Raw genomic sequence first — 25,872 nt, forward strand, 5'->3', positions numbered from 1 at the left:
AATGAAAGTCATGGTGATGAACTTCGAACGAAGTTCCAAAAAACGGGAGTGGTAGACCGAACTGGGGGTGACCTCTTTTGGGAGCGAGCTGAGGTCAAGGTGAACGCGGACCTGAGCCTGGAGCCAAGGTGGCGTGTGGCTCTCGCCCACTCGAAAGGTTGCAGGGAGTGAAAAATTAAGGTGTTGAAGGAGGCGACGAAAGCGAACTCCAGAGGGTAGCAAGGCAGAGACATACAACCTATATTGACGGTCAAGAGAGTCGTCAAAAAAGGAACGATAAGACGGATGGTCGGGCATTGACAGTAGCCGACAGGCATACCGACAAAGCAGTATATCGCGCCGGTGAGTGAGTGGCAATTCGCCAGCGTCAGCATGAAGACTCTCTACGGGACTGGTATAAAATGCTCCGATCGCAAGTCGTAAACCCCGATGTTGTATGGAGTTGAGGCGGCGTAAGATGGATGGCCGTGCAGAGGAGTATACGAAGCTCCCATAATCCAGCTTGGAGCGGACGATCGACCGATATAGACGAAGTAGGACGGTTCGATCCGCTCCCCACGACATACCACTGAGAACACGGAGGACATTTAAAGAACGGGTACAACGGGCGGCCAAATATGACACATGTGGAGACCAGCTAAGTTTCCTGTCAAAGGTAAGGCCTAAAAATTTGGTTGTCTCCACGATTGGGAGAGCAACGGGACCAAGTCGTAAGGACGGTGGGAGAAAAACTTTGTAGCGCCAGAAGTTAATACAGACCGTCTTCTCGGCAGAAAAACGGAAGCCATTGGCGACACTCCAGGAGTAAAGACGGTCAAGAGAACGCTGAAGACAGCGCTCCAGGACACGTGTACACTGCGCGCTGCAATAGATGGTAAAATCGTCCACAAAAAGAGAGCCTGATACATCAGCTGGGAGGCAATCCATTATTGGATTGATCGCGATGGCGAACAGAGCGACGCTCAAAACTGAGCCCTGTGGCACCCCATTCTCCTGGCGAAAGGTGTCGGACAGGACAGAACCCACACGTACCCTGAACTGTCGATCCAATAAAAAGGAACGAATAAAAAGAGGGAGGCGACCGCGAAGGCCCCATGTATGCATGGTGCGGAGAATGCCCGCCCTCCAACAGGTGTCGTAAGCCTTCTCTAAATCAAAGAACACAGCCGCGGTCGGGCGCTTCCGCAAGAAGTTATTCATAATGAAGGTCGGCAAGGTAACCAGATGGTCAACAGCAGAGCGGCGCCTACGAAATCCACATTGGACATTGGTAAGTAGGCGTCGAGACTCAAGCAGCCAAACCAATCGAGAGTTAACCATTCGCTCCATCACTTTACAGACACAGCTGGTAAGTGAGATAGGTCGATAACTGGAAGGCAAGTGCTTGTCCTTCCCCGGCTTAGGAATCGGGACAACAATAGACTCGCGCCAGCATGCGGGAACATGTCCCTCAATCCAGATGCGATTGTATGTACGAAGAAGAAAACTTTTACCCGCAGGAGAAAGGTTCTTCAGCATCTGTATATGAATAGAATCAGGCCCTGGAGCGGAGGACCGTGATCGGCCAAGTGCGGTTTCGAGTTCCCGCATGGTGAATGGGGCATTATAACTTTCACAATTCGAGGAGCAAAAGTCAGGTGGCCTAGCCTCCTCTGCCTGTTTGCGGGGGAGGAAGGCAGGGTGGTAATGAGCGGAGCTCGAAACCTCAGCGAAAAAGCGGCCGAAGGCATTGGAGACAGCCTCAGGGGCCACAAGGACTTCATTCGCGACCTTCAAGCCAGAAACTGGGGAGTGGACCTTAGTGCCAGATAGCCGGCGCAGGCTACCCCAGACAACAGAAGAAGGAGTAAAACTGTTGAAGGTGCTTGTGAAAGCAGCCCAGCTGGCTTTCTTGCTTTCGTTAATAATACGACGACACTGAGCACGTAATCGTTTATAATTAATACAATTCGCCACTGTAGGGTGGCGTTTAAAGGTGCGTAAAGCACGTCGACGAGCACGTAAAGCGTCTCTACATGCTGCGGTCCACCAGGGGACCGGTACGCGACGTGGAGAAGAAGTAGGGTGAGGGATGGAATATTCAGCAGCAGCGAGAATGACTTCCGTGAGGTGTGCGACCTGACGATAGCAGCTTGTGAAGGTTTGATCCTGAAAGGTCGCCCTGGAAGAAAAGAGCCCCCAGTCTGCCTTGGAGATGGTCCAACTAGAGGAGCACGGAGAGGGAGTATGCTGCAGGAGATGGATAACACACGGGAAGTGGTCGCTCGAATAAGTATCAGCAAGGGCATACCACTCAAACCGGCGTGCAAGTTGGGGAGTACATATAGAGAGGTCTAAATGGGAATAGGTATGAGATGTGTCCGAAAGAAAAGTAGGGGCGCCAGTATTAAGGCAGACAAGATTGAGCTGGTTGAAAAGGTCTGCTAACAAGGAGCCCCTCGGGCAGGAGGCTGGAGAACCCCAAAGGGGATGGTGGGCATTGAAGTCTCCAGTTAACAAAAACGGTGCAGGTAGCTGAGCAATAACTTGCATCATGTCTGCCCTGGTAACGGCAGATGACGAGGGAGTGTAAACGGTACAAAAGGAAAACGTAAAAGTGGGGAGAGTAATGCGGATGGCGACTGCCTGCAGGCCGGTGTGCAACGTGATGGGATCGTAGTAAATATCATCCCGGACCAGGAACATAACCCCTCCATGAGCTGGGATTCCTACCATAGGGGGTAGGTCAAAACGCACAGAGGTGTAGTGTGCCAAGGCAATGTGATCGCATGGGCGTAGCTTCATTTCCTGGAGGGCTACGACGAGCGGACGATGCAAGCGGAGCAGCAACTTCAAGTCCTCTCGGTTGGAGCGAATGCTGCGAATATTCCAGTGAATAAGTGCCATCGTAAGAAAAGGAAGATGAGAGAAGGGGTCACCTCGAAGGCCGCTTAGGGCCTGGCTTCAAGCGAGCACTGCCGCCGCTATCAGTAGGCGGACAGTCATCGTCCATTGGGTCCATAGGGTCATCGGCCATCTCGGGAGGATGGCCGGGAGGGGGAGCTCCCTCCGCCGGTGAACGGCCAGATGTACGGCTACCGGCGATGCGGCCAGGCGAAACGGATGACGGCCTGGGGCGGCAACTGCTGGGTGGCGCAGGAGAAGAGATGCGCCGTGGCGGAGAAGGAGAACTGTGCTTCCTATGCGCCTTTTTGGAAGGACGTTTGGTGGAAGTACCGGTCGAAGGCTGGGAGGTCGAGGGACGGAGGAAGTCTGCACGGGATGGTTCCTTCTTGAAGGACCGTGCATCTGACTTCGGGGTCTTCGACTTAGCAGAAGCTGAGGAAGTGGCTGGTGTCTGTGGTGTGATGGGAGGAAGAGGAGACGTCGACCGCGCGATCTTAGCACTGGCCGAACGGACGACCGTGGTGCTGAAGGTCAGATCGCATGTCTGGGTTGCGACCTCCCGGGTAGTCCGAGGAGAGGCGAGGACAGTACTATATTTCCCCGCTGGGAGCAGCGTGGGCTTCCTACTAGCCAATAGCTTGCGAGCAGCCGAGGTTGGCACTTTCTCTTTGACACGAATTTCTTGGATGCAACGTTCGTCCTTATAGACAGGACAGTCGCGGGAGGATGCGGCATGGTCACCCTGACAGTTCACACAATGAGGAGACGGAGGTGGACAGTCACCCTCATGGGCATCCCTGCCACAAGTGACACATTTAGCCGCATTGGAACAAGACTGTCGAGTGTGATTGAAACGCTGACACTGGTAGCAGCGCGTAGGTGTCGGGACATAGGGGCGAACAGAAATAACCTCGTAGCCCGCCTTGATGCGCGATGGCAGCTGAACACTATCGAAGGTCAAGAAGAGTGTCCGGGTCGGTACAAGGTCGTTGTTGACCTTTTTCATGACCCGATGGACAGCCGTCACGCCCTGCTCAGCGAGGAAAGATTGAAGCTCCTCGTCAGTCAATCCGTCGAGGGAGCTAGTATAGACTACACCACGAGACGAATTCAAAGTTCGGTGGGCCTCCACCCGGACAGGGAACGTGTACAGGAGGGTGGCCCGAAGCAGTTTTTGTGCCTGAAAGGCACTCTCAGTTTCGAGTAATAAGGTGCCGTTACGCAACCTGGTACATGATTTGACAGATCCGGCTATGGCATCAACGCCCTTCTGAATAACAAAAGGGTTGACAGAGGAAAAATCCTTTCCGTCCTCAGTGCGAGAAACTACGAGGAACTGTGGGGCAGGCGGTAGTACTTTTGTCACTGTTGGCTGGTCACATTTCCGTTTTTGGGTCGAAGTCGAAAGCGATGGAGTAGAATCCATTGCGGAGGAATCCCCCATGATTGCCAGCGTCTCCGATGGCGCGCTCCTTCCTTGTGGGGACCCTCTCAGAGGGCACTCCCGCCTTAGGTGAATGTTTACACCTCAGGTCACACCTCCCGAGAAACAGACGGAGGGACCAATCGGCATGGTCAGAAGGTATAAGCTCAGGCAATCACCCCTCCCCGGGCCTGGCCTTTACCAGGGGGTACGCGCGTGCCTTACATGTCTACCCAGGGCGGGGACTTACGCGTTACCCCGTCACCGGCTACGCGTGCGAACGCGTGGGTCGGCCTTCAGACACGCACAGGGAGGAAGGAAGAAGAGGAAAAAGAAGAGAGAGAGGGAGAAAGAGGACAGACTGTCTCAAACGCCGAGGCGGAGACCAGAGAAGGCAAGGAGAAGAAGGCAATGAGAAGGCAAGGAGAAAAAGGCAATGAGAAGGCAAGGAGAAAAGGCAATGAGAAGGCAAGGAGAAAAAGGCAATGAGAAGGCAAGGAGAAGAAGGCAATGAGAAGGCAAGGAGAAGAAGGCAATGAGAAGGCAAGGAGAAAAAGGCAATGAGAAGGCAAGGAGAAAAAGGCAATGAGAAGGCAAGGAGAAAAAGGCAATGAGAAGGCAAGGAGAAAAAGGCAATGAGAAGGCAAGGAGAAAAAGGCAATGAGAAGGCAAGGAGAAGTCAAGGGAAAGAGTAAGGAAGACAGTGAGGTGGAGAAGAGCAAAGAAAGGGACCAACAAAAGGAAGGAAGAAACGAGAAGTGAAAAACCAAAAAGACCACGATTATAGGTCGTGAAACCGTCCGTCTCCGGATGCAGGCGCTAACTACCCCCGTGAGGGGGATGGACTCCTTTTAGTCGCCTCTTACGACAGGCAGGAATACCTCGGGCCTATTCTAATACCCGGACCCGCAGGGGGGGGTCCTCTGGATGTTCAACCTGCAAGAAACCTACAGCAAAGGCATCAGCCATATTCATGAAATCTCCTCCAATCTGAAATGGTAATATCTCCTGGCAGCAGTGGGGAAGAGCCTGTAACATCTGCTAGGCTGTGTCGTTGTTTAGTTAGGGCATAAAGATCTTGGCAGCCCACACCTGATTTCTGTACATGTTGATAGCAATTTTACTTCATGTTGTGAACAATTATGCAACCACTTCATGACTGGATTTTAAGTTAATTGATGTAAAACCAATTTTATGGGCACTGGAATTGAGCCGATGTGGCTGTGGTTGCCATAAGTGGTCATGCTGGGCTACTGACTGTTATAGTGTTCTATGCAAAATCACGAAGTGGATCTACGGCCATTATTACACTATCATATTTCTTTGACAAAGAAATATGAACAATATTCATCAAATTTCTCTGACAAAGATATTTGATGTGATGCTTAGAAGGGGTATTACAGAGTCGTCATATTTTTCAATAAACTGAAGATGGTAGACAACACCTTGTTATTGTGCACTTGTGCACTGCAGTTACTAACACCATAATCGCATTGTGTGTGTATTTGGAAGAAAAGCAGCAGCAAAAAAGGAAACATACTTAGATGAAGCCGTAGGTATTACGTCGAAATAATAAAAACATTCAGCAAAATTTGCTACGAGAGCACAAACTTTGTTGTGAGAGCTGCAAGTGGAGGACATCAAGTCTTAAATAAATTACTTACAAATGAATGAGAGAGTATATCAGTCTAATAGATGAGAGTGTATTTCAGTTGCTCAGTGAAGTGCCTTCTCATATTACAAAACAGAATACTCTCTTGAGAAATAGTGGTGATTGTGGACATGAAGTCATCTGCAACATATTCCACCTGCCCATCAACACACAATTAATAACATGCAACGTGCTCCTTGCTATGCCCCCACCCAGCCCCCATCACCCTAGTCAAAACAAGTGTATTTTAAAAAATAAAGAGAGTCGATGGAACACACACCAACTTTGAAGCAATGTTTACAAACACATTACAGAGGCACCAAACAGCTATGGTGACAACAGTGCTCCAAGTGGTTACATTTCACATTGCAGTGAACAGAAGACATAGGGACTTTATTTGACAACAGGCGAAATATGAGTTTTAAATTTTACATTTAAGAAAACATTCACGCAGGAGAATTGTACATACACACTGTTGTTTGACCGTTGCACAGATTTCCATATGGACAACATATTAATAGGGATCCCTAGCACAGAGAAGCAACCGAAAGATTTGAAAATGAATAAGCTGCCTGGTTCAGGTGGAACCCCAATTCAGTTTTATGAAGAGTACTCTACAGCATTGGCCCCTTGCTTTGCTTGCATTTATCATGAGTTTCAGGTCCCATGCAAAGGCTCAAGTAATTGAAAAATAGTCCAGATGACTCCTGTATGTAAGAAGCAGAAGAGAGTGGAATCACAAAATTACACACCACTATCCTTAACATTGGTTTGCTGCACAATTCTTGAACATATTCTCAGTCTGAATACTATAAATTTCCTTGAAACGAAAAAGCTTTTGTCCATGAATCATCACAGTTTTAGAAAGCACTGCTGATGCTGATGCGAAATGCAGCTTGCCCTTTTCTCAAATGATATAGTGCAAACTATGGATGAACAGCAATAGACAGATTCCATGTTTTTAAATTTTTGCAAGCACTGGACACAAAGGCCCACTGCACACTGTTAACAAAGATATGAGCATGTGGAACAGGTTCCCAGATATATGAGCTGCTCAAAGTCTTCATAACTAGTAGAATCCAGTATGTTGTCTTTGACGGCGGGTATTCATCAGAGACAAGGGTATCATTAGGAGTGCCCCACGGAAGTGTGATACGACTGGTTTTATTTTCTGCATATATAAGTTATCTGGCAGACAGAACGGGCAACAATCTGTGACTGTTTGCTGATGATGCTGTGGTGTATGGGAAGATGTCATCATTGAGTGACTGTACAAGGATAAAAGATGATTCAGACAAAATTTCTAGTTGGTGTAAACAAGTAGGAAAAACAAACCCATAATGTTCTAATACAGTGTAAGTAGTGTTTCACTTGATAAAGTCACTTCATTTAAGAACTGGGTGTAATGTTGCAAAGTGATATGAAGTGGAATGAAATGTAAGGATTGTAGTAGGAAAGGCAAATGGTTGACTCTGGAGAATTTTAGGAACATATGGATCATTCACAAAGGAGAACACCTACAGGACACCAGTGCAATGTACAAGTATTCTTGAGTACTGAGCATTTGGGACCCACAACAGATCAGCTTAAAGGAAGACATCAAAGCAATTAAAAGGCAGACTGCCAGATTTGTTAGCCACAGGTTTGAACAACACACAGTTATTATGGATATGCTTTAGGAACTCAAATGGAAATCCCTGGAGAGAAGGTGACACTCTTTTTCGGGAATGCTAATGAGAAAATTTGGATAACCATCATTTGAAGCTACTGCAGAATGATTCACTGCTGCTAACACACATTTCTCATAAGGATCACAAAGATAAGAGAAATTAGGGTTCATAAAGAGGCATATGGATAGTTGCTTTGCCTCACTTTATTTGCAAGAGGACAATAGTAGTAGAGGGTCTGCTTCTTCTCCATTTGTTGACACAGTGTTTCTTCACTCCCAATATTTTGAGGCTGTGTTATGGGTGCTAGTTCTTGCTCACATGGGGCCCTGTAAGTCTCCCAGCTGATGACCTGTAGACTGGATCCATATCAAAAATGAGGCTACTCCACATTGTTGAATACATATTCCACGGCAATCCCTCAATGACTGCAGGATCGGTCTTGTCAGCCATCCTTTGCCTGTTAGGTAGAAAGATGGATATTAAGGCCCAGCAGTAGGACAGCAAGCTATTTGGCAACAAGGAATTTTTGTGACCACTATTGTTTGTCATTCTGGAGTTCCAATAAGAATGTTTTGGAACAAAATTGACACCCATGAGGACCTTCATGATAAGGGACAGGAATTTAGTGAAGTCAACTGATTGTAGTAGATCAAAGAGGTGTACAATACCCAGCAATGAGGAGATGTGCCTGTGTTATGTCTCTACAGCACCACTTTTGCTTCCAGTTTTTCCAGTGAAGGGAAATGCTCTTGGTGTTGATAAAAGCCACTGTTAACATAGACTGCTAGGCCATTGCTCATAGGCATATGGTCAGAGTGACATTAGTAATAATTAGCACATCATCACAAGTTTGCACCTTGTTTTAAGTGTGTCTCACAAGCCAGTCACGTATTGGGGCCACACATTACAACTGTATAAACCCACTGTTAATGTTGCTTGAATTCCACATGTACATTGTCAGCCAATTCATTGTGCTGGCTAAGCTGAGCTGTTTGTGACCTGGTGACTACCTCAATGGCTATCTGTAATGCAGCCACTATTTGCCACAGTGAATCTAGCATCAACTGTGTTCAGCAGTGCACTGTTTAGTGCCACTGTTACTTCAACTTTGGGTAGTATGGTCATCTAATTATTGTCCAACACGGCATCAGTCTGTTGGAATCACAACTTGGAAATCCAGGAGGGATTGTTTACAGCATATTTTACTTTCCTGGCACTGGTGCTCTTGGTGAGTCTGAACTGTCAGCTAACTTCTTGTTCTTCGTTCACTGTTCACACAGAGAGTAGCTCATGTTTGCTGCTGAAGGCTGGCTGCTGTCACATTTCACATCGGTCTGTTCTGTACGTGGTGCAGGTTAATCCACTGTGGGCAACTCCTGGACTTGGGCAAGGCTACAGCCATGTAGCTGATACTGGTCTTAGGTGTAGCTGGTTGTTCATGGTGACAGGTGCAGTATTCAAGAGCTATGGTAATAGGTGCAGTCTTCAAGAGCTGTGCTCATCAGGCATTGTGCTCTTTTGTCTGTGTTTATGATGGTATCTATATTTATACTGACCTCCCCTGTTTCAACTTTCTGTTCCTCTTATCCTTTGCTTTGTAGATGGTGCTCCACGTGTAGTAGAGGAACTATTCTTCAGTCCCACTGTATCTTCTCTAAACTTGAACTGGCACTTCTGGAGAGAAACTTGGACCTTGATGAAGCTGGTGATGAAGCCACATGATTTGGAACTAGCCCTTATTATATCTACATCTAGTTCTACATCTACACTCTGCAAACCACCATGAGATGCATGGCAGAGAGTATGTCCCAATGTACCACATATTAGGGTTTCCTCCCATTCCATTCGCAAATGGGAGTGCGAGGAGAATGATTATCTGAATGACTGTGCATGTAGTAATTATTCTAATCTTATCCTCATGATCCCTATGTGAGCAGTACGTAGGGGACTGTACTGTAACCATAGAAACAGCATTTACAGTCGGTTCTTGAAGCTTTGTTAATAGGCTTTCTCCAGGATAGTTTATGTCTACCTTTAAGAGTCTTCCTGCTCAGTTCTGTCACTATCTCTGTTACACTCTCCCTCAGATCAAACAAACCTGTGGCCATTTGTGCTGTCCTTCTCTATACACATTCAATATCCTGTTTTAGTCTTATTTGGTATGGGTCCCACACACAAGAGCAACATTCTTGAACCAGTTGCACAAGTGATTTGTAAGTAATCTTCTTTGTAGACAGATTGCACTTCCCCAAATTCTACCAATGAACTGAAGTCTACCACCTGCTTTACACATAACTGAACCTAAGTGATCATACCATTTCATATCCTTAGAAAGTGTTACACCCAGTTATTTGTATGAGTTGACTGACTTCAACAGTGACTCAGTGATATTATAATCATAAGATACTATGCTTTTTTTTTGTTTTGTGAAGTACAGAAACTTACATTTCAGAACATTTAAAGCAAGTTGCCAATCTTTTCAACAATTTGAAATCTTATCAAGATTCGACTGAGCACTTAGGCAGCTTCCTTCAGATAGTATGTCATCACAGATAACAGCATCATCTGCAAAAAGTTTGAGGTTGCTATTAATATTGTCTGCAAGGTCATTAATATACAACATGAACAGCAAGAGTCCCAAACACTTCTCTGGGGTACACCTGAAGTTATTTCTACATCTGACAATGATGCTCCAACCAAAATAACATGTGATCTCCCTACCAAAAAGTCCTTAATCCAGTCACAAATTTCACTTTATACCCCAAATGCTCATACTTTTGACAATGCATGTAGATGTGGTACTAAGTCAAATGCTTTTTGGAAATCAAGAAATACTGCAGCCACCAGACTGCTTTGATCCAAAGCTTTCAGTATGTCATGTGAGAAAAGTGCATGTTGTGTTTCACATGATTGACGTTTTCGAAATCCATGTTGCTTGCCACTGAGGTTGTCATTCTCTTTGACATATCTCATTATATTTGAGCTCAGAATACGTTGTAACATTCTACAACAAATTGATGTTAAGGATATTGGATTGTAGTTCTGTGGATCACTTCTACTACCCTTCTTGTAGACCTGTGCACCTGCACTTTTTTCCAAGAACTGGGCAAGGTTTTTTTTTGTTCAAAGGGATCTACAAAAGATTATACTTAGGAGAGGGGCTAACTCAGCTGCAAATTCAGTATAGCTCCAACAGGGATTTCATTTCCTGGATTTCCCAGTTAAAAAATACACTTTCTCCCAAGCGAAAATACGATTTTTCTGTGTTAAGTGACAGTATACTTTCCCTCGTGATCATAAAACTTACCAATCCTTTGAATGGTTAAGGTTTTATCCACTGGCGTAGAACTTCCCAACACTTAAAATAACGAACCCCAGAAAAAATGCATTTTGGAAAGTTCTTTGATTTGCATCAACGTGTAAGCTGCATATTTTCATATTATGAAAGTATGTAGTAGAATTCCACCAAATACAGAACTTTAGTTTCCAAAGCATTGAAATCAAGATCGAGATGCACTTTTGCAAGCCAATCATAGCTCATGTCACGTGATCTCGCCAGTTGATGAAAGCAGATATTCATCGCATTTACTTGGGGCTCCCAAAACCTGATTTCGTAAGCCGATTTCCCAATACAGCTCCTGGGTGGTCACGTAAACACTTCAAAATTTATTCTGAAAATCTGCTTCTGATTAGCAGTTTTTCAGTTCCACAATCAATTTTTGCTGACATATAAATGCAGCCAGTATTGAACTATCCTTGGGCTATCAGGTTTCGTCTTGTTTTAAAAATTTTGGCTAATATTAACAGAGTGGCTTTACATACAGTGAAGGATAAGTAGAAATATTAGACTGAAGCTATTTACACCTCATCTAACTGAAGAGAAATAGCGATTGTGCTGACTAAATCATAAACTACATCTGCTGTTTTCCAGGGGCTGTAGTTAACTGGGCTAACAAATCCGCTTCAGACGTTAACATGTAAACACAACAACAAAAAACAATTATGGGCTCAAAATTCTTCTAAGAGGCTGGCCCTCAAAGTGTTAAGCTTTAAATGAAAATCAAACACTGTGAATTAAGAAATTCAAAGCAGTTTTGTACACGTAACATAACTCATATTGCACAAAATGAAGTGTAATGCTTTTCAAATGACCAATTGCAATATTTTCCTGCGACCTTTTAGAATTCGTTTCAGCAGTTGTCAGAGAGCATGAGAAAACAGCGTTACTGTGCCTGCGAAGCCAAGATGAGGTAGGTAGCCCACATGTACATGCGTGTATGGCATTAAGAGATCTTACATTACGTCAGAAATGAATCAGGACATCAGAGGATATTCCAAGAGCACCAGCATTTCGTAAACCATACTAAATCTGTAATTCAGCTTAAAGAGCATATTCATATGTCCAGATTCACAATGAAGTAGGCCCCAATCTGATTTTAAACTTTTCAGTGTTGTTTTTGGAATGCAAATTTTCTTAAGTACCAATACTGTATTACCTCGTATTTAGTTCTATGGCATTATGCCATTAAGTTGCTAAACATAACAATGTGCACTTGAAATTCAGTAAACAGTTGACCCTAGCCAATAGTGCTTCAAATAAATTGACTGCCTCTGTGGACAAGATTAATTAAAGCCATATTTTTTTTAGCAAATCGATCATTGTTCTGCAAGGCAATTAATACTCCTCTTCCCACTACAACTCAGACTGCTCTAAGCATGCACGAATCTTGCAGGTTGGGTGTGCCAGAACAATGTTTCCGGGTAGCATCTAGCTGCTTGTTGCTACGGCTGATACAGCCCATGTCTAGTTAGCATGGATACAGCTAACAGCCAAACTTCAAGTAGCCAGAGGCAGAAGAAGGTATAGCTCATACGTGACTCAACTGCACATGCACATAAGCCTGCTGGTAACTGCTCAAATGAACCTAATGTTAACGGTTGTGACATCACACCCATCAGAAGCAATTTGTTGTTATTAAGTATTGCATAGTCTTCATCCTAAAGCCTTCAACACATTTTACCATTGGTAGATGCTTGTGTGTGCACTGCATTTTGTTGCTGTAAATGGTGCATTTCCTTTGCAACTTAAGATTTATTTATTTTTTCCCTCATTTACATTGTATTGGTTGGTTGGTTTAAAAGAGAGGGCAAGGGACCAAACTACGAGGCCATTGGTCCCTTGTTCCTAATTCTAAAAATGCCACAAGTTTGAGAATAAAACAGATGAGACATATAACATAAAACAGAAAGAAAGGAAAGACCACAAGAAGGAAGGAAAGGCAATAAACACTAAAAGGAGCAAAAGAAGACAAGAAAACAACAGAGATCTGCAAGAAACAGTTAGAAGAGAGTAAAACAAGGAAGCAAATGACAGTGGCTGGCCAACCATGAAACTAAAAACGAAAATCCAGCCACCCTGCAACACATTAAAATCTCCACCCTAGAGGCACTAGGGTGGAGGACACAGAGGAACAAAGAACATGTGCTAAAACTCAGATCGAATGATAAAACCCACCCTCACGGATTAAACATAAAACCAAATCAGCCGATGAGGTCGTGTCTGCTTAAATCAATGATAACGAGTCTGGCAACTGAAGATGAAGTCGTAGGGCAGCCAAAGAAGGACAGAGCAGAAGAATATGTGCCACTGTCAACTGGGCGCCGCACCAACACTGAGGTGGGTCTTCAAGGTGCAGGAGGTAGCCGTGGGTCACCCAGGCATGGCAAATGCGGAGCCAGCAGAGAACCACAGAGCCCCTGCAAGAGGCCATCATCGAGGAATTCCACACATTCGTGGTCCACTTAATGGCTCGCAGTTTGTTGTGCGTACTGAGATTTTGCCATTCCGTCTCCCAAAGATGAAAAACCTTGTGGCATGATAATGAACACAGGTCAGTTGCAGGGATGCCGATCTCAGAAATGGTTACCGTGTAGCCTGTTTGGCCATCCTGTCAGTAAGTTCATTTCCTGGGATTCCAACATGACCAGGAAGGCAGACGAACACCACTGAACAACTGGACCGTTCCAGGACATAGATGGACTCCTGAATGTACATTACCAAAGGATGATGAGGGTAGCAATGGTGCATAATTTTCAGGCTGCTCAAAGAGTCAGTACATAAAAGAAAAGACTCCCCAGGGCATGAACGGAGATACTGAAGTGCACGAGAAATGGCCACCAGCTCTGCAGTGAATACACTGCAGCCATTGGGAAAGAAATGCTGTTCAATATGGCCACCATGAACATAGGCAAAGCCAACGCAACCATCAGCCATTGAGCCATCAGTGTAAACCACTTCAGAGCCCCAAAACACGTCAAGAATCGATAGGAAGTGACAGTGGAGAGCCACAGTGTTAACAGAGCCCTTAGGGCCATGTGAAAGATCCAGACGAAGCTGTGGCTGTGGCATACACCATGGAGGTATATGTGAATGGACCGCAAGTAGACGTGGTAAAGGGTAGGACTCCAGTTCAGAGAGATGGGACCGCACGCAAACTGCAATCATTAGCCTCGACCTGGGCCACCATTGTGGGATATGGACTGCTGTGGGCAGGAAAAGGTGATGGCAAATCAGATGCTCAGGAGAACTAGGAATGTGTGCTGCATAACTGGTGAGCAGTTGTGCATGTCTGATCTGCAATGGAGGGACACCAGCCTCCAACAGTACGCTGGTCACGGGACTCGTCCTAAAAGCTCCTGTCACTAGTCGAACCCTGCAGTGGTGCACAAGGTCGAGTAAATGCACTCTGAGGGCACTGCTGAGCCATAAACCACACTGCCATAGTCAATTCAGGATTGGACAAGGGCTCTGTAGAGCCGCAGCAGCGTAGAGCAATCTGCACCCCAATTGATGTTGCTCAGGCAACAGAGGGCATTGAGGTGCTGGCAGAACTTCTGCTTAAGCCAATGAAAATGAGGAAGCCAAGACAATCAAGCATTGAAAACCAGTCCTAAGAATTTATATGTCTTCACTACAGTGACTGGATCATCATGAAGGTAAAGCTCTGGGTCCGAATGAATGGTATGATGCAGACAGAAGTGCACGACACAAAACTTTGCGGCTGAAAAGTGGAAGCTGTGGGCTAGAGCCCATGACTGTGCCTTGTGGATGGCTCCCTTTAGGTGACGCTCAGCAACACCAGTACTGGAGCAGCAGTACGAAATGCAGAAGTCATCTGCATACAGAGAAGGTGACATGGAGGGCCTGACAGCTGCTGCTAGACCGTTAATGGCCACTAAAAATGGAGAGACACTCAATACAGAGCCCTGCAGGACTCCATTCTCCTGGATATGGATGGAACTATGGGAGGCACCAACTTGGACATGGAAAGTATGGAGTGACAGGAAGTTTTGGATAAAAATTGAGAGCGGTCGCCGGAGACCCCACTCATACAATGTGGCAAGGTAATTATGTCGCCAGGTCATGTCGTGTGCTTTAGGTAAGTCAAAAAAGATGGCAACCAGGTGTCGCCATCTGGAAAAGGCTGTCCAGATGGCAGACTCAAGGGACACAATATTGTCAGTGGTAGAGCGACCCTGGCGGAAGCTGCCCTGACATGGAGCCAGCAAGCCACGTGATTTCAGGGCCCAACCCAACCGCCAACATACCATATGTTCCAGCAGCTTACAAAGAACGCTGGTGAGGCTGATGGTACGATAGCTACCCACATCAAGCAAGTTTTTACCAGTTTTGAGCACTGGAATAATGGTGCTCTCCTTTCATTGTGATGGAAAGATGTCATCGCACCAGAACTGGTTGAAGATGTTGAGATGTTGCTTGTAGTCAGATGAGAGATGTTTAATCATCTGGCTGTGGATCCGATCAGGCCTAGAAGCTGTGTCAGGGCAATGTGCAAGGGCAATGAGAAGCTGCCGTTCTGTAAATGGGGTGTTATAAGATCCACTGTGGCATGTAGTGAATGAGAGGACACGGTCCCTTCCAGCCACCGTTTGAGAGTGCGTAAGGCTGGGGCTAATTCTCTGATGCAGAGGCTCAAGCAAAGTGCTCAGTTAAGTGCTTGGCAATTGCATTTGCATCAGTAGATAGCACGCCATTTATCTTAACACCGGGGCACCTGTTGGAGTCTGGTACCCAAAAAGATGTTTGATCTTTGCCCAGACTTGGGAAAGTGACATATTGCACCAAATTGTCGAGATGTATCTCTCCCAACACTCCTGCTTCCAACATTTGGTAAGTTGGCGAACAAGGGCACGGTGCCGTTTAAAGGCTATGAGGTGCTCCAGGTAAGGGTTCTGCTTAAGCTGCTGTAGAGCTCGCCAACGCTCCTTAATTGCTTCAGCGACTTCCGGCAACCACCAAGGGACTGCCTTATGCCTTGGGCACCCTAAAGAGCTAGGGGTCGCGTTTTATGCTGCACAAACAATTGTAGTTACCTGCTCAACCACGACATCGATGTTACCATGTGGGGGGGAGAATCAACGGTGACAGCAGAGATGGAAGTTTCCCAGTCCGCCTTGTTTAAAGCCCATCTGGGCAGGCGTTGGCCTGATGCCGGGGCAGTGACAGGAAGATGGTCACTACCACACAGGTCGTCACGTACTCTCCAGTGGATAGATGATAGAAGTCCTGGGCTGCAAATTGATAAATCAATAACCGAGTAACTACCACGAGCCACACTGAAATGTGTAGCAGCCCCAGTACTTAAGAGGCAGAGGTCAAACTGAGACAGTAAAGTTTCGACATCTCTGCCTCGGCCAGTAAGCACAGTGCCACCCCACAAGGGGTTACGGGCATTTAAATCTCCCAAAAGACGGAAAGGTTTAGGGAATTGATCAATCAGTGCAGCTAATACATTCAGGGGCACTGCACCATCTGGAGGAAGATATACGTTGCAGACAGTTATTTCCTGTGTCGTCCTTATTCTGACAGCCATAGCTTCAAGAGTGGTTTGAAGGGGCACAGGTTCACTACAGACTGAGTTTAGGACATAAATGCAAACTCCACCTGGCACTCAATCATAGTCGCTATGGCTCCTCTAATATCTCTTACTAGCATGGAGGGAAAGGGTCTGCATTGTTGGGAACCAGATTTCTTGGTGGGCAATGCAGATAGCAAGTGTAAAGCTTAACAGTTGTCACAGCGCAGCCAAGCGGTGGAGAAAACTGCCGCAATTCCACTGGAGGGTGACGTCATCGTGAGATTGGGAAGGCACGGACCATTCAATGAGGCACTTTACGCCTCAGAGCCACCTGCTGCCACCAACTTATTGCCTGAGCAGTCTATTTCCATTGTGTCTGAGGGTCTGGCGAGATCTATGTCCTCAGCAGACACCAGAATCTCCACCCCATCCTCAGATGCAGAGCTCGTAGGTAGCGGTAGTGTGGGTGCCACTGCAATTTCCTTGGTCTCAGGGGGGTCTTCTTTTTGGATTTCTCTCGCTACTCCTCAGGTTTACCTGGCTGTGAAGACTTCACTGATTCAGTCTCCAGGAGTGAGGAGGAGTGTGAAGCCCTACGACCAGCTGCGTTTGAGCTCTTCAGCCACAGGTGGATGTCTTCTTTCTCACTTGCAGAAACCTGGGAAGAGAGTGACCCAAGGGACCCCCTCCTAGGAAGAAAAGCTGATGAAGACTTACGCTTCTCCAGCTTAGAAGTGGGGATGGGCACCCCGATGGTTGGGGCTGGTGTTGCTCCCGAAGTAGATGGTGCAGGAGTAACGGGGAGGGAAATGCGCCCCCCCCCCCCCCCCCCCCCCCCGCCATTAACAGTGCAGGTGTAGTCTTCCAGCTGTGAGATATGACTGGGGTTGGCGGAGCTGATGTTGCCAGAACTGTTGTAGCGGTGGCGTAAGACGATGTCGTACGTACAGGATGCAGATGTTCAAATTTTCTCTTAGCCTCAGTATAGGTCATTCGGTCCGGGGTCTCGTACTCCACGATTTTCCTTTCTTCCTGGAGATCCTGCAGTCTGGCGAGCAAGGCGAATGGTGCTCTCCGCAGTTGACACAGATAGGAGGTGGGGCACATGGAGTATTGGGATGTGATCAGCATCCACAATCTTGACATGCGACACTGGAAGTACAGTAGAAAGACACATGGCCGAACTTCCAGCACTTAAAGAAATGCATTGGGGGAGGGATATAGGGCTTTACACCACAGCGGTAGACCATCACCTTGACCTTCTAGGGCAATGTATCGCCCTCGAAGTCCGAGATGAAGGCACGGGTGGCAATCTGACTATCCCTCAGACCGTTCTGGACACGCCAGACGAAATGTACAGCTCGCCTCTCTAAATTGGCACATAACTCATTGTCAGACTGCAAAAGAAGGTCCCTGTGAAATATGATACCCTGAACCATATTTAAGCTCGTATGGGGTGTGATGCTTACAGAAACATCCCCTAGCTTGTCACAAGTTAGTAATGTCCGTAACTGGGCAGAGGATGCTGTTTTGATCGAGACTGACCCAGATCTCATTTTGGACAAGCCCTCCACCTCCCCAAACTTGTCCTCTAAATGTTCAACAAAAAACTGAGACTTCTTCATCATGAAAGATTCCCCCATCATTTCTCGAACATACGAGGTACCAGGGCGATTAAGATCTGCTGCCATTCTTAGCCTGATGTTCCTACCATGGTGTGGCCAGGGAGGGGAACGATTTGGGGGTCATACTCCCGTGCGTTGAATTGAGCTCGTGAATGCTTAGAGACTGCTGGTGCTTCACCACCAGTGAGAGATGATGGACTACACTTCATCATGTGTCATCTGCCCTGATGCCACCCACTCCGACCAGGGGCCCTCCCCACGGGTGCCACCCAGCTGCAGCAGAGGCTACCTGGCAGGATGGCCATTGCTGGGAATCCCGATGCCCCAGGGGGTTGGGCATCTACCACTTGGCATACATGGTGAGTTGACGGCACAGCATCAGCAGAGCGATCCCTGTGTGGTCAGGGTGCTACAACAAACAGGGTATATGGCGGCCCCACCACAATGGACTGGCTACCATGCTGGATATGAGGTGCAAAGAAGTCCAGGGTCATCATCGATGCAGATAGTGACACTGAATAGTGCATGGTGGAAAACACACCCGGGAAGGTGTCCTAGCCCAAGAGATGGAGAATGAGTGGGGCTGAAATGCAACAAGAAAGTGGGATAAAGAACTCAACGCATGATGGACATGATGCACCGTGTAAGGCGCCCTTCCACAATTGGCTTGGTCTTTGGGAAAATTTAGAAAAATAGAGGTCATACACTACAGGAGACCATTATATAAAGGCCGAAAACATGTGAGACTCCTTTTAAGTCACCTCTTACGACAGGCAGGAGTACCTCGGGCCTCTTCTAATCCCTGGACCTTCAGGGGGGTAGGTTTTATTGCTGCAGTATTATATTGTAGTAAGAGGCTAAAGTAAAATTCTTTGTTCCATATCAGTACTTACCAGTCAAAACTACAAAAATTTAACTGAAAACTAAAACAACGAAAAATTCCCGGAATTCTTAAAAACCCCTGGGATTTTCCCAGATGAAAAAATTCCTGGGTTTTTCCTAGATTTCCCAGTTGTCCCAGAGTGTATATACCCTGAATAATAATGGAGTCTGAAGAAACGAATTAAAATCTGTGCCATGGTCACAATTCGAACCCAAGAATGCTAACCATTACACCACTGCAGCACTAGGGCTAACATTACTTCACGGACTACCCATTTCTGCTTAGTAAGCAAGAAGACCTGGGTTCAAATCCCAGCCATAGTGGTGTTCCTATCTAGTAAGCAAGGACACCTGGGTTTAAACACTGGCTGTGGCACAAATTTTGATTCATTTCTTCCGATTCTATCAACCCTGGAGCTTTATTCAATTTTGATGATTTCAGCCATTTCTCAACACCATTGACACTAATACTTATTTCATTCATTTTTTCAGTGGTACAAGGATTAAATTGGAGCAATTCTCCTCGGTTTTCCTTTGTAAAGGTACATTTGAAAATATAGTTAAGCATTTCAGCTTTTGCTTTGCTATCTTGATTTCAGGACCTGTCACATTCACTATGAACTGGACACTAACTTTGATGCCACTAACAGCCTTTACATACAACCAAAATTTCTTTGGGTTTTGTGAAATATCATCCAACAATATTCTGCTACGGTAGTCATTGAAGGCATCATGCATTCTCTCTTGAATGCCAAACATGTTTCATTCATCATTCTCTATCTATATAAAACACTAGTCTTTGTTTTAATTCTAGTATGCTATAATCTCTGTTTCTTTAGAAGTTTCTTTACAGTGACTATATACCATCAAAGTTCCCTCCCATTATTAACTTTTCTATTGGGTACATATCTATCAAGTGTATGGTCAACTATTCTTTTAAACTTGAGCCAGAGTTTCTCTACACGCTCCTGCCCTGTGCTGAAAGTTTCCAGTTCCTCAGTGAGATATGGCACAACTGATTTTTTTATCTAGTTTACTGAACATAGATATCTTTCTGCTTGTTTTACTTGTCCTTTGTACTTTGGTAATCATTACTGCCACAACTGATGCCAGTTTCGGTGTGGATATCCTCAAAGAGATCATGTCTATTTGTTGCCATTAGATCCAATATAATTCCGTCATCAGTGGGTTTCCTAACTACCTGTTCTAGGTAGTTTTCAGAAAAGGCATTTAGTAATTTTTCGCAGGATGTCGTATCACGCCCATAACTAACAAAACTCAACTTCCCAATTAATTGTTGGATGATTTAAGTCTCCACTGATGATTACAGTATGATAGGAGAACTTACGTACAAGTGAACTGAGGTTCTGTCTAAAATTTTTGGTTACAACTGAAGATGAGTATGGTGGGCGACAGAAGAACCCAATTATCATTTTATGCCCTCATCTGATACTGAGTCTTGCCCAATCTCACATGCACCTTCAATTTCTATCTCAGTGAATTTGAGTTTCCTGTCTACTCCAACAAATACACTACCTCCACTTGCTATTTGCCTATCCTTTTGATACACACTTAAATTTTTTCCAAAAATCTCACTGCTATCAGTTTCAGGTTCAACCAGCTTGGACACCAGGAAAAGAATGGTCATGAAGCATGTGCATTGCAATTGCTATCAGCACAGATTTCAAAAGTATTTGTCAAGCAATATGGTTGATATCTCCAAAAGCTCTTCACTTATACATCCAATGAGAATTACTGTCCTATACCAATGACAGTTCCAGCTGTAGCTTGCACATTGCTGTCCACACATTCCACAGCTCCTCCGATTTTATACTTAAAAGATACACCATCCCAAATTAATTGAAGGCACCAGCAAAAAACAGTATACAAGATAGAAAATTCTAGTTTTTTTGTGTGCACATTGGAAACATACTGCTACTTTCATCATAAGAATAACTGTCGAAATTAGGGACACAGAAATTAGTAAATTCATTAATCTATTGATGTCATATGGAATAACATTTTAAGGTAACTCTTCACTTACACAAAAGGCATACTTTTGTTCTAAAGGAAGTAATTACACTTGTGCATAGGGTTCATCCATGCATATATTATAGGCTTGTATTCCAGCTGTTGGGTATATTAACAGCATTCTGACAGTAAATTTATTTACTTGTGAAATTTGTTGATAATAGTCCACTGAATTTGAGAGTAACACAATGCTACTCAAAGATGAAGAGTAATGCTTCTATCTAGTTTCATGTTCCATGGATTGTTTTGCACGATAAATTGTAATGATGTGGAATGAGTCATTTCACATCCATACTGCAAATTAATTTCTAAGTATAGGTATATGAGGAATATTAAGTGTTTTTCTTTTTATACCTACAGATATGCTACTTATGACTTTTTATACATTGCAATAATAGAAATTATTCTACAGAATAGAAGTTGTCAAGGAGAAAATTTTTCAATATGTTTTCAGATCTTAGTTTCTTGTCTGTCAGACATTTTATATCCACAAATAAGTGATCAAAAATATCAGTCGCAGCATTGTACAACCCTTTTTGCGCTAAAGATAACCTGAATATGGAGTAATTAATGTCATTTTTCCTTCTGGTACTGTAATTATGTACATCATTGTTCCTTTTGAACTCCTGCAAATTGTTTACAACAAACTTCATGGAGGAATATGTATACTGTGAAGCATTAGTCAGAATGCCCCATTTCTTAAATAGATGTTTACAAGATGATCTTGGGTGAGCACCACATATTATTCTTACAGCACGATTTTGAACAATGAAGACTTTCTTCATTTACTCCAAAATGTTATTCCATATGAAAACTTGCAAAAGATTTGCAATGATTCTAAGCACAAATGTGGATGAACTAAATTGTTCTAGGAGTTACAAAATGTGCTTTTTCAAGTTTAAATACTCACAAAAAAATTTAATTTTCCACCCTATTTACTATGAACATTTTTTATTTTTATTTTTTTATATTTTATTTTTTATTTTTTTTCTTAAACTGTAATTCTGCAGCATGTCAAATATCTTTCTAAAAGTGATCAGCAGATACGCAGAACAACAACATTTAATGCTGCAATGAATGGCACATCATGAAAGAAAAATTGTGGTGAGTCACATCAAACTGAAGAGAGAGAGAGAGAGAGAGAGAGAGAGTGGAGAGTGGAGAGTGGAGAGTGGAGAGTGTGTGTGTGTGTGAGTGAGAGAGAGAGAGAGAGAGAGAGAGAGAGAGAGAGATGGTCACAAATACTAGAAGTAAAAATGATTTGCACTACCTTCTGGTGAACACATATTGAACATGGAAAAGGAGTGAAATACATATGTATAAAAAGATGCTTCATTAATGTACCCTTTGAATGGTGTGGATGAATTAATTCTCATGTTCTGCCACTCCCCAGGTGCTGAGGACATATTGAAATGTGGCCTCTGGGTTCTCCTTAAGCACTATTGTGTTTACAGGCACCATTCCACCCACCCTCTTACTGCTGCAGATGAATTACTTGAATATCTCAGAGAATAAATAAGTTTCAAATATTTATAATATAATATGCATGCCTCTGTGTGCTATCAATTGCAAAAAACCTCAATTTCATATCTTGAATTGTTGATAAAATATGACACTTTGTTATAGAAACATGATTCCCAAAGTGGAGCAATAGAATTGGGTGTGCCTTGCATGACTGTCCACTGGATATAAAAATCAATAACTCAAGAACAAATTGAGACATCATTATGCTCTTAATTTTAAGAGAAATTTCAATATGCTATCTACATTTCACACACAGCAACACAGGAACTAAAATCAACCACACGCGAAGTTTATGTAATGTGTATTTAAATCTGCAAATTCTTTAAAATTTCACACAATCCTTTACTTACTCTGAGGCAGCACAGTAACTATGTTGAATAATGAAAAGAAATTCAGTCCTTTATCAGGCAAAAATATCAAACTGAAAGATGAACAAAACAATTTTTTTCACCAAACAGTTTTCTTAAAATCGGATGATAAATATAGCAGCCAGAACACCATCTTGCAGCATACTTATCAGCATTAGGCAAGCAGTTCTGTGACATCAAAGCCACACTCAGAACGCAATGCAGAGAGAACATCTGTAGCAGTCAGAGGGTGAAAGTTATCTCTCCTTAAAATTTTTTTCAAGAACACAAAGAAATTCTTGAGTGGAAATAAGTAGACCATTAATACACGTATTTTTTAAGATGTGTGTACAACTTTTATTCAAATGACAGGTTCCACATCATAATAGTTATCATGAATATGACCTATTAAAAATGTAAATAACTGACAAGATAACAAACTTTCCAATTGGTACCCTTATTTACGACTGTAGATGACTCATAATTAATTCACAGGTTGTTGAAATTACTCCAAATGACTATTTTTCTGACTTCCAGTTTGAATCTATTTCTCTGAATGCTTATAAATAAAATAGAAAGAAACATTCCACATGGGAAAAATATATTAAAAACAAAGATTCCATGACTTACCAAATGGGAAAGCGCTGGTAGATAGGCACAATAAAAAAACACACACACACAAAATTTCAAGCTTTCGCAACCCACGGTTGCTTTGTCAGGAAAGAGGGAAGGAGAGGGAAAGATGAAAGGATGTGGGTTTTAAGGGAGAGGATAAGAAGTCATTCCAATTCCGGGAGCGGAAAGACTTACCTTAGGGGGAAAAATGGACAGGTATACACTCGCACACACACACATATCCATCCACACATATACAGACAAGCAGAGATATATCTGCTTGTGTCGGTATCCTTTCATCTTTCCCTCGCCTTCCCTCTTTCCTGACGAAGCAACCGTGGGTTGCGAAAGCTTGAAATTTTGTGTGTGTGTTTTTTTTATTGTGCCTATCTACCAGCGCGTTCCCATGTGGTAAGTCATGGAATCTCTGAATGCTTAGTTAGTTAAAACTTTTTTCAATGTATATTTGACTGTAAATTTATTAAATCCATTTTTTCAGTGTGTAATATTTGCAAACTGATAGACATATGACCAAATCAGAAGCTATCCAGTCACAGTGGATCCATTTTAATACTTATTGACAATACAAAAGCACTTTACCAACTAACAATGACTATTTGAAATGCAAATATTTAAGTCTTTTCTGTTTGTAGCAGGTGTGTAATAACTATTACTGGCTGATAGTTAACTTCGATAATCCCATTGTTTAAAGACTAGAGCTATAGTTAATAAACATATTTTCAATGCGAAATATTTATTATTTTATTTATTGTTACCTTCACATCTGGACGAGATGGGTACAGAAAATGTATATTTTTAAGTTCAATCTCTCCATTGCATTTCTCAGGACAATTTCCCTCTTCACTCAGACTGTCAATTTCTGGTCTTCTATTTAGCACTTTAAATATTGCTGCTGCAGACCCCTTCGCCATTGCAAAGGCTTCCAGGTGAGGTGAAGCCATACCCATATTAATGGCACCAGCAAGGACTCCAAACAAGACCTAAGAAATGAAAAACAACCATCTACTAACAGTCCCTTAACAGGCAAATAATAAAGAAAAATCATTCAATTTCACAAGTTTATTTCATAGTTGCATTTTTCAGCAAATGAAACACAGGTTACACAAACAAGCACAGCAAAAAATTTCTAATTTAGCTTTGAGCATAGTATACATGTCATGATTACTGAACACTCAAACTGGAGGAAAAAAATAATGAAATGTAAATAATGATGTAGAGTGTCAAATATGTCTGTAGTATACTGATAACAAATACGATTACTCTCATTGTCAGTACTGCAATTACCTGCAAGCCACATTTTTTCTGAGTAACTCACATGCAGTTCCTCAAATTCTGTAATAATACAGATACACAATGGCGTTGTTCCTCTTTAAGCTGTTTACTAATAAAACACTACTAAGAAAGTCTTAGCATGTCACTTTTTTTCATCATCATTTGTTTTATTATATGGCTCAGATTGGGACATTTTAAATATGGTACTACAGCTGGTAACATTCACAAGCTATCAATAGTGGAAGTAAGAGTTGTTTATTCATCTATGAGCTAAGCTAAGTTAATGCCTTCACATTGCTAGTAGAATGAAGTTGTGTTTGTTTTCAAAAGTGGCTATATTAACGTGAAGACTGTAAACACTCATTGAATAAGTTTTGTTATACACTGAAGCACCAAAGAAACTGGTATGGACATGCATATTCAAATACAAAGATATGTAAACAGGCAGAAAACAGCACTACGGTCAGCAATGCCTATATATGACAACAAATGTCTGGCACAGTTGTTAGATCGTTACTGCTACTACAATGGCAGGTTATCAAGATTAAAGTGTGTTTGAATGAGATGTTATAGTCAGCGCACAAGTGATGGGACGCAGCATTTCCAAGGTAGCAATGAGGTGGGGATTTTCCTGTAGAACCATTTCAAGAGTGTACCATGAATATCAGGAATCTGATAAAACATCGAATCTCTGACATTGCTGTGGCCAGAAATAGATCCTGCAAGAATAGGACCAATGACAACTGAAGAGAACCATTCAACATGATGGAAGTGCAACCCTTCCACAAACTGCTGCGGATTTCAATGCTGAGCTATCAACACATGTGAGCACGTGAACTATTCAACAAAACATGATTGATATGGGCTTTCAAAGCCGAAGGCCCACTCACCCACCCCCACTCACCCACCCTTGATACTGCATGACACAAAGCTTTACACCTTGCAAGGGCCCATCAACACTGATGTTGAACTATTGATGATTGGAATCATGTTGCCTGGTCAGATGAATCTCATTTCAAACTGTATCGAGCGGATGGATGTGTATG

General features: G+C 43.7%; 1 protein-coding gene across 1 annotated transcript in view; it reads right to left on the reverse strand.

Moving 5' to 3' along the window:
* LOC126094634 (multidrug resistance protein homolog 49-like) overlaps positions 1-25,872 on the reverse strand; it is a 437,775-nt gene that overhangs the window by 173,215 nt on the left and 238,688 nt on the right. Inside the window, exon 10 of the mRNA XM_049909121.1 lies at positions 24,310-24,534. Within this exon, the coding sequence (XP_049765078.1) occupies positions 24,310-24,534 (225 nt within the window). The remainder of the gene's footprint in view (positions 1-24,309; positions 24,535-25,872) is intronic.

This window comes from Schistocerca cancellata, chromosome 8 (assembly GCF_023864275.1).
Source record: "Schistocerca cancellata isolate TAMUIC-IGC-003103 chromosome 8, iqSchCanc2.1, whole genome shotgun sequence".
NCBI classification, from domain to species: domain Eukaryota; kingdom Metazoa; phylum Arthropoda; class Insecta; order Orthoptera; family Acrididae; genus Schistocerca; species Schistocerca cancellata.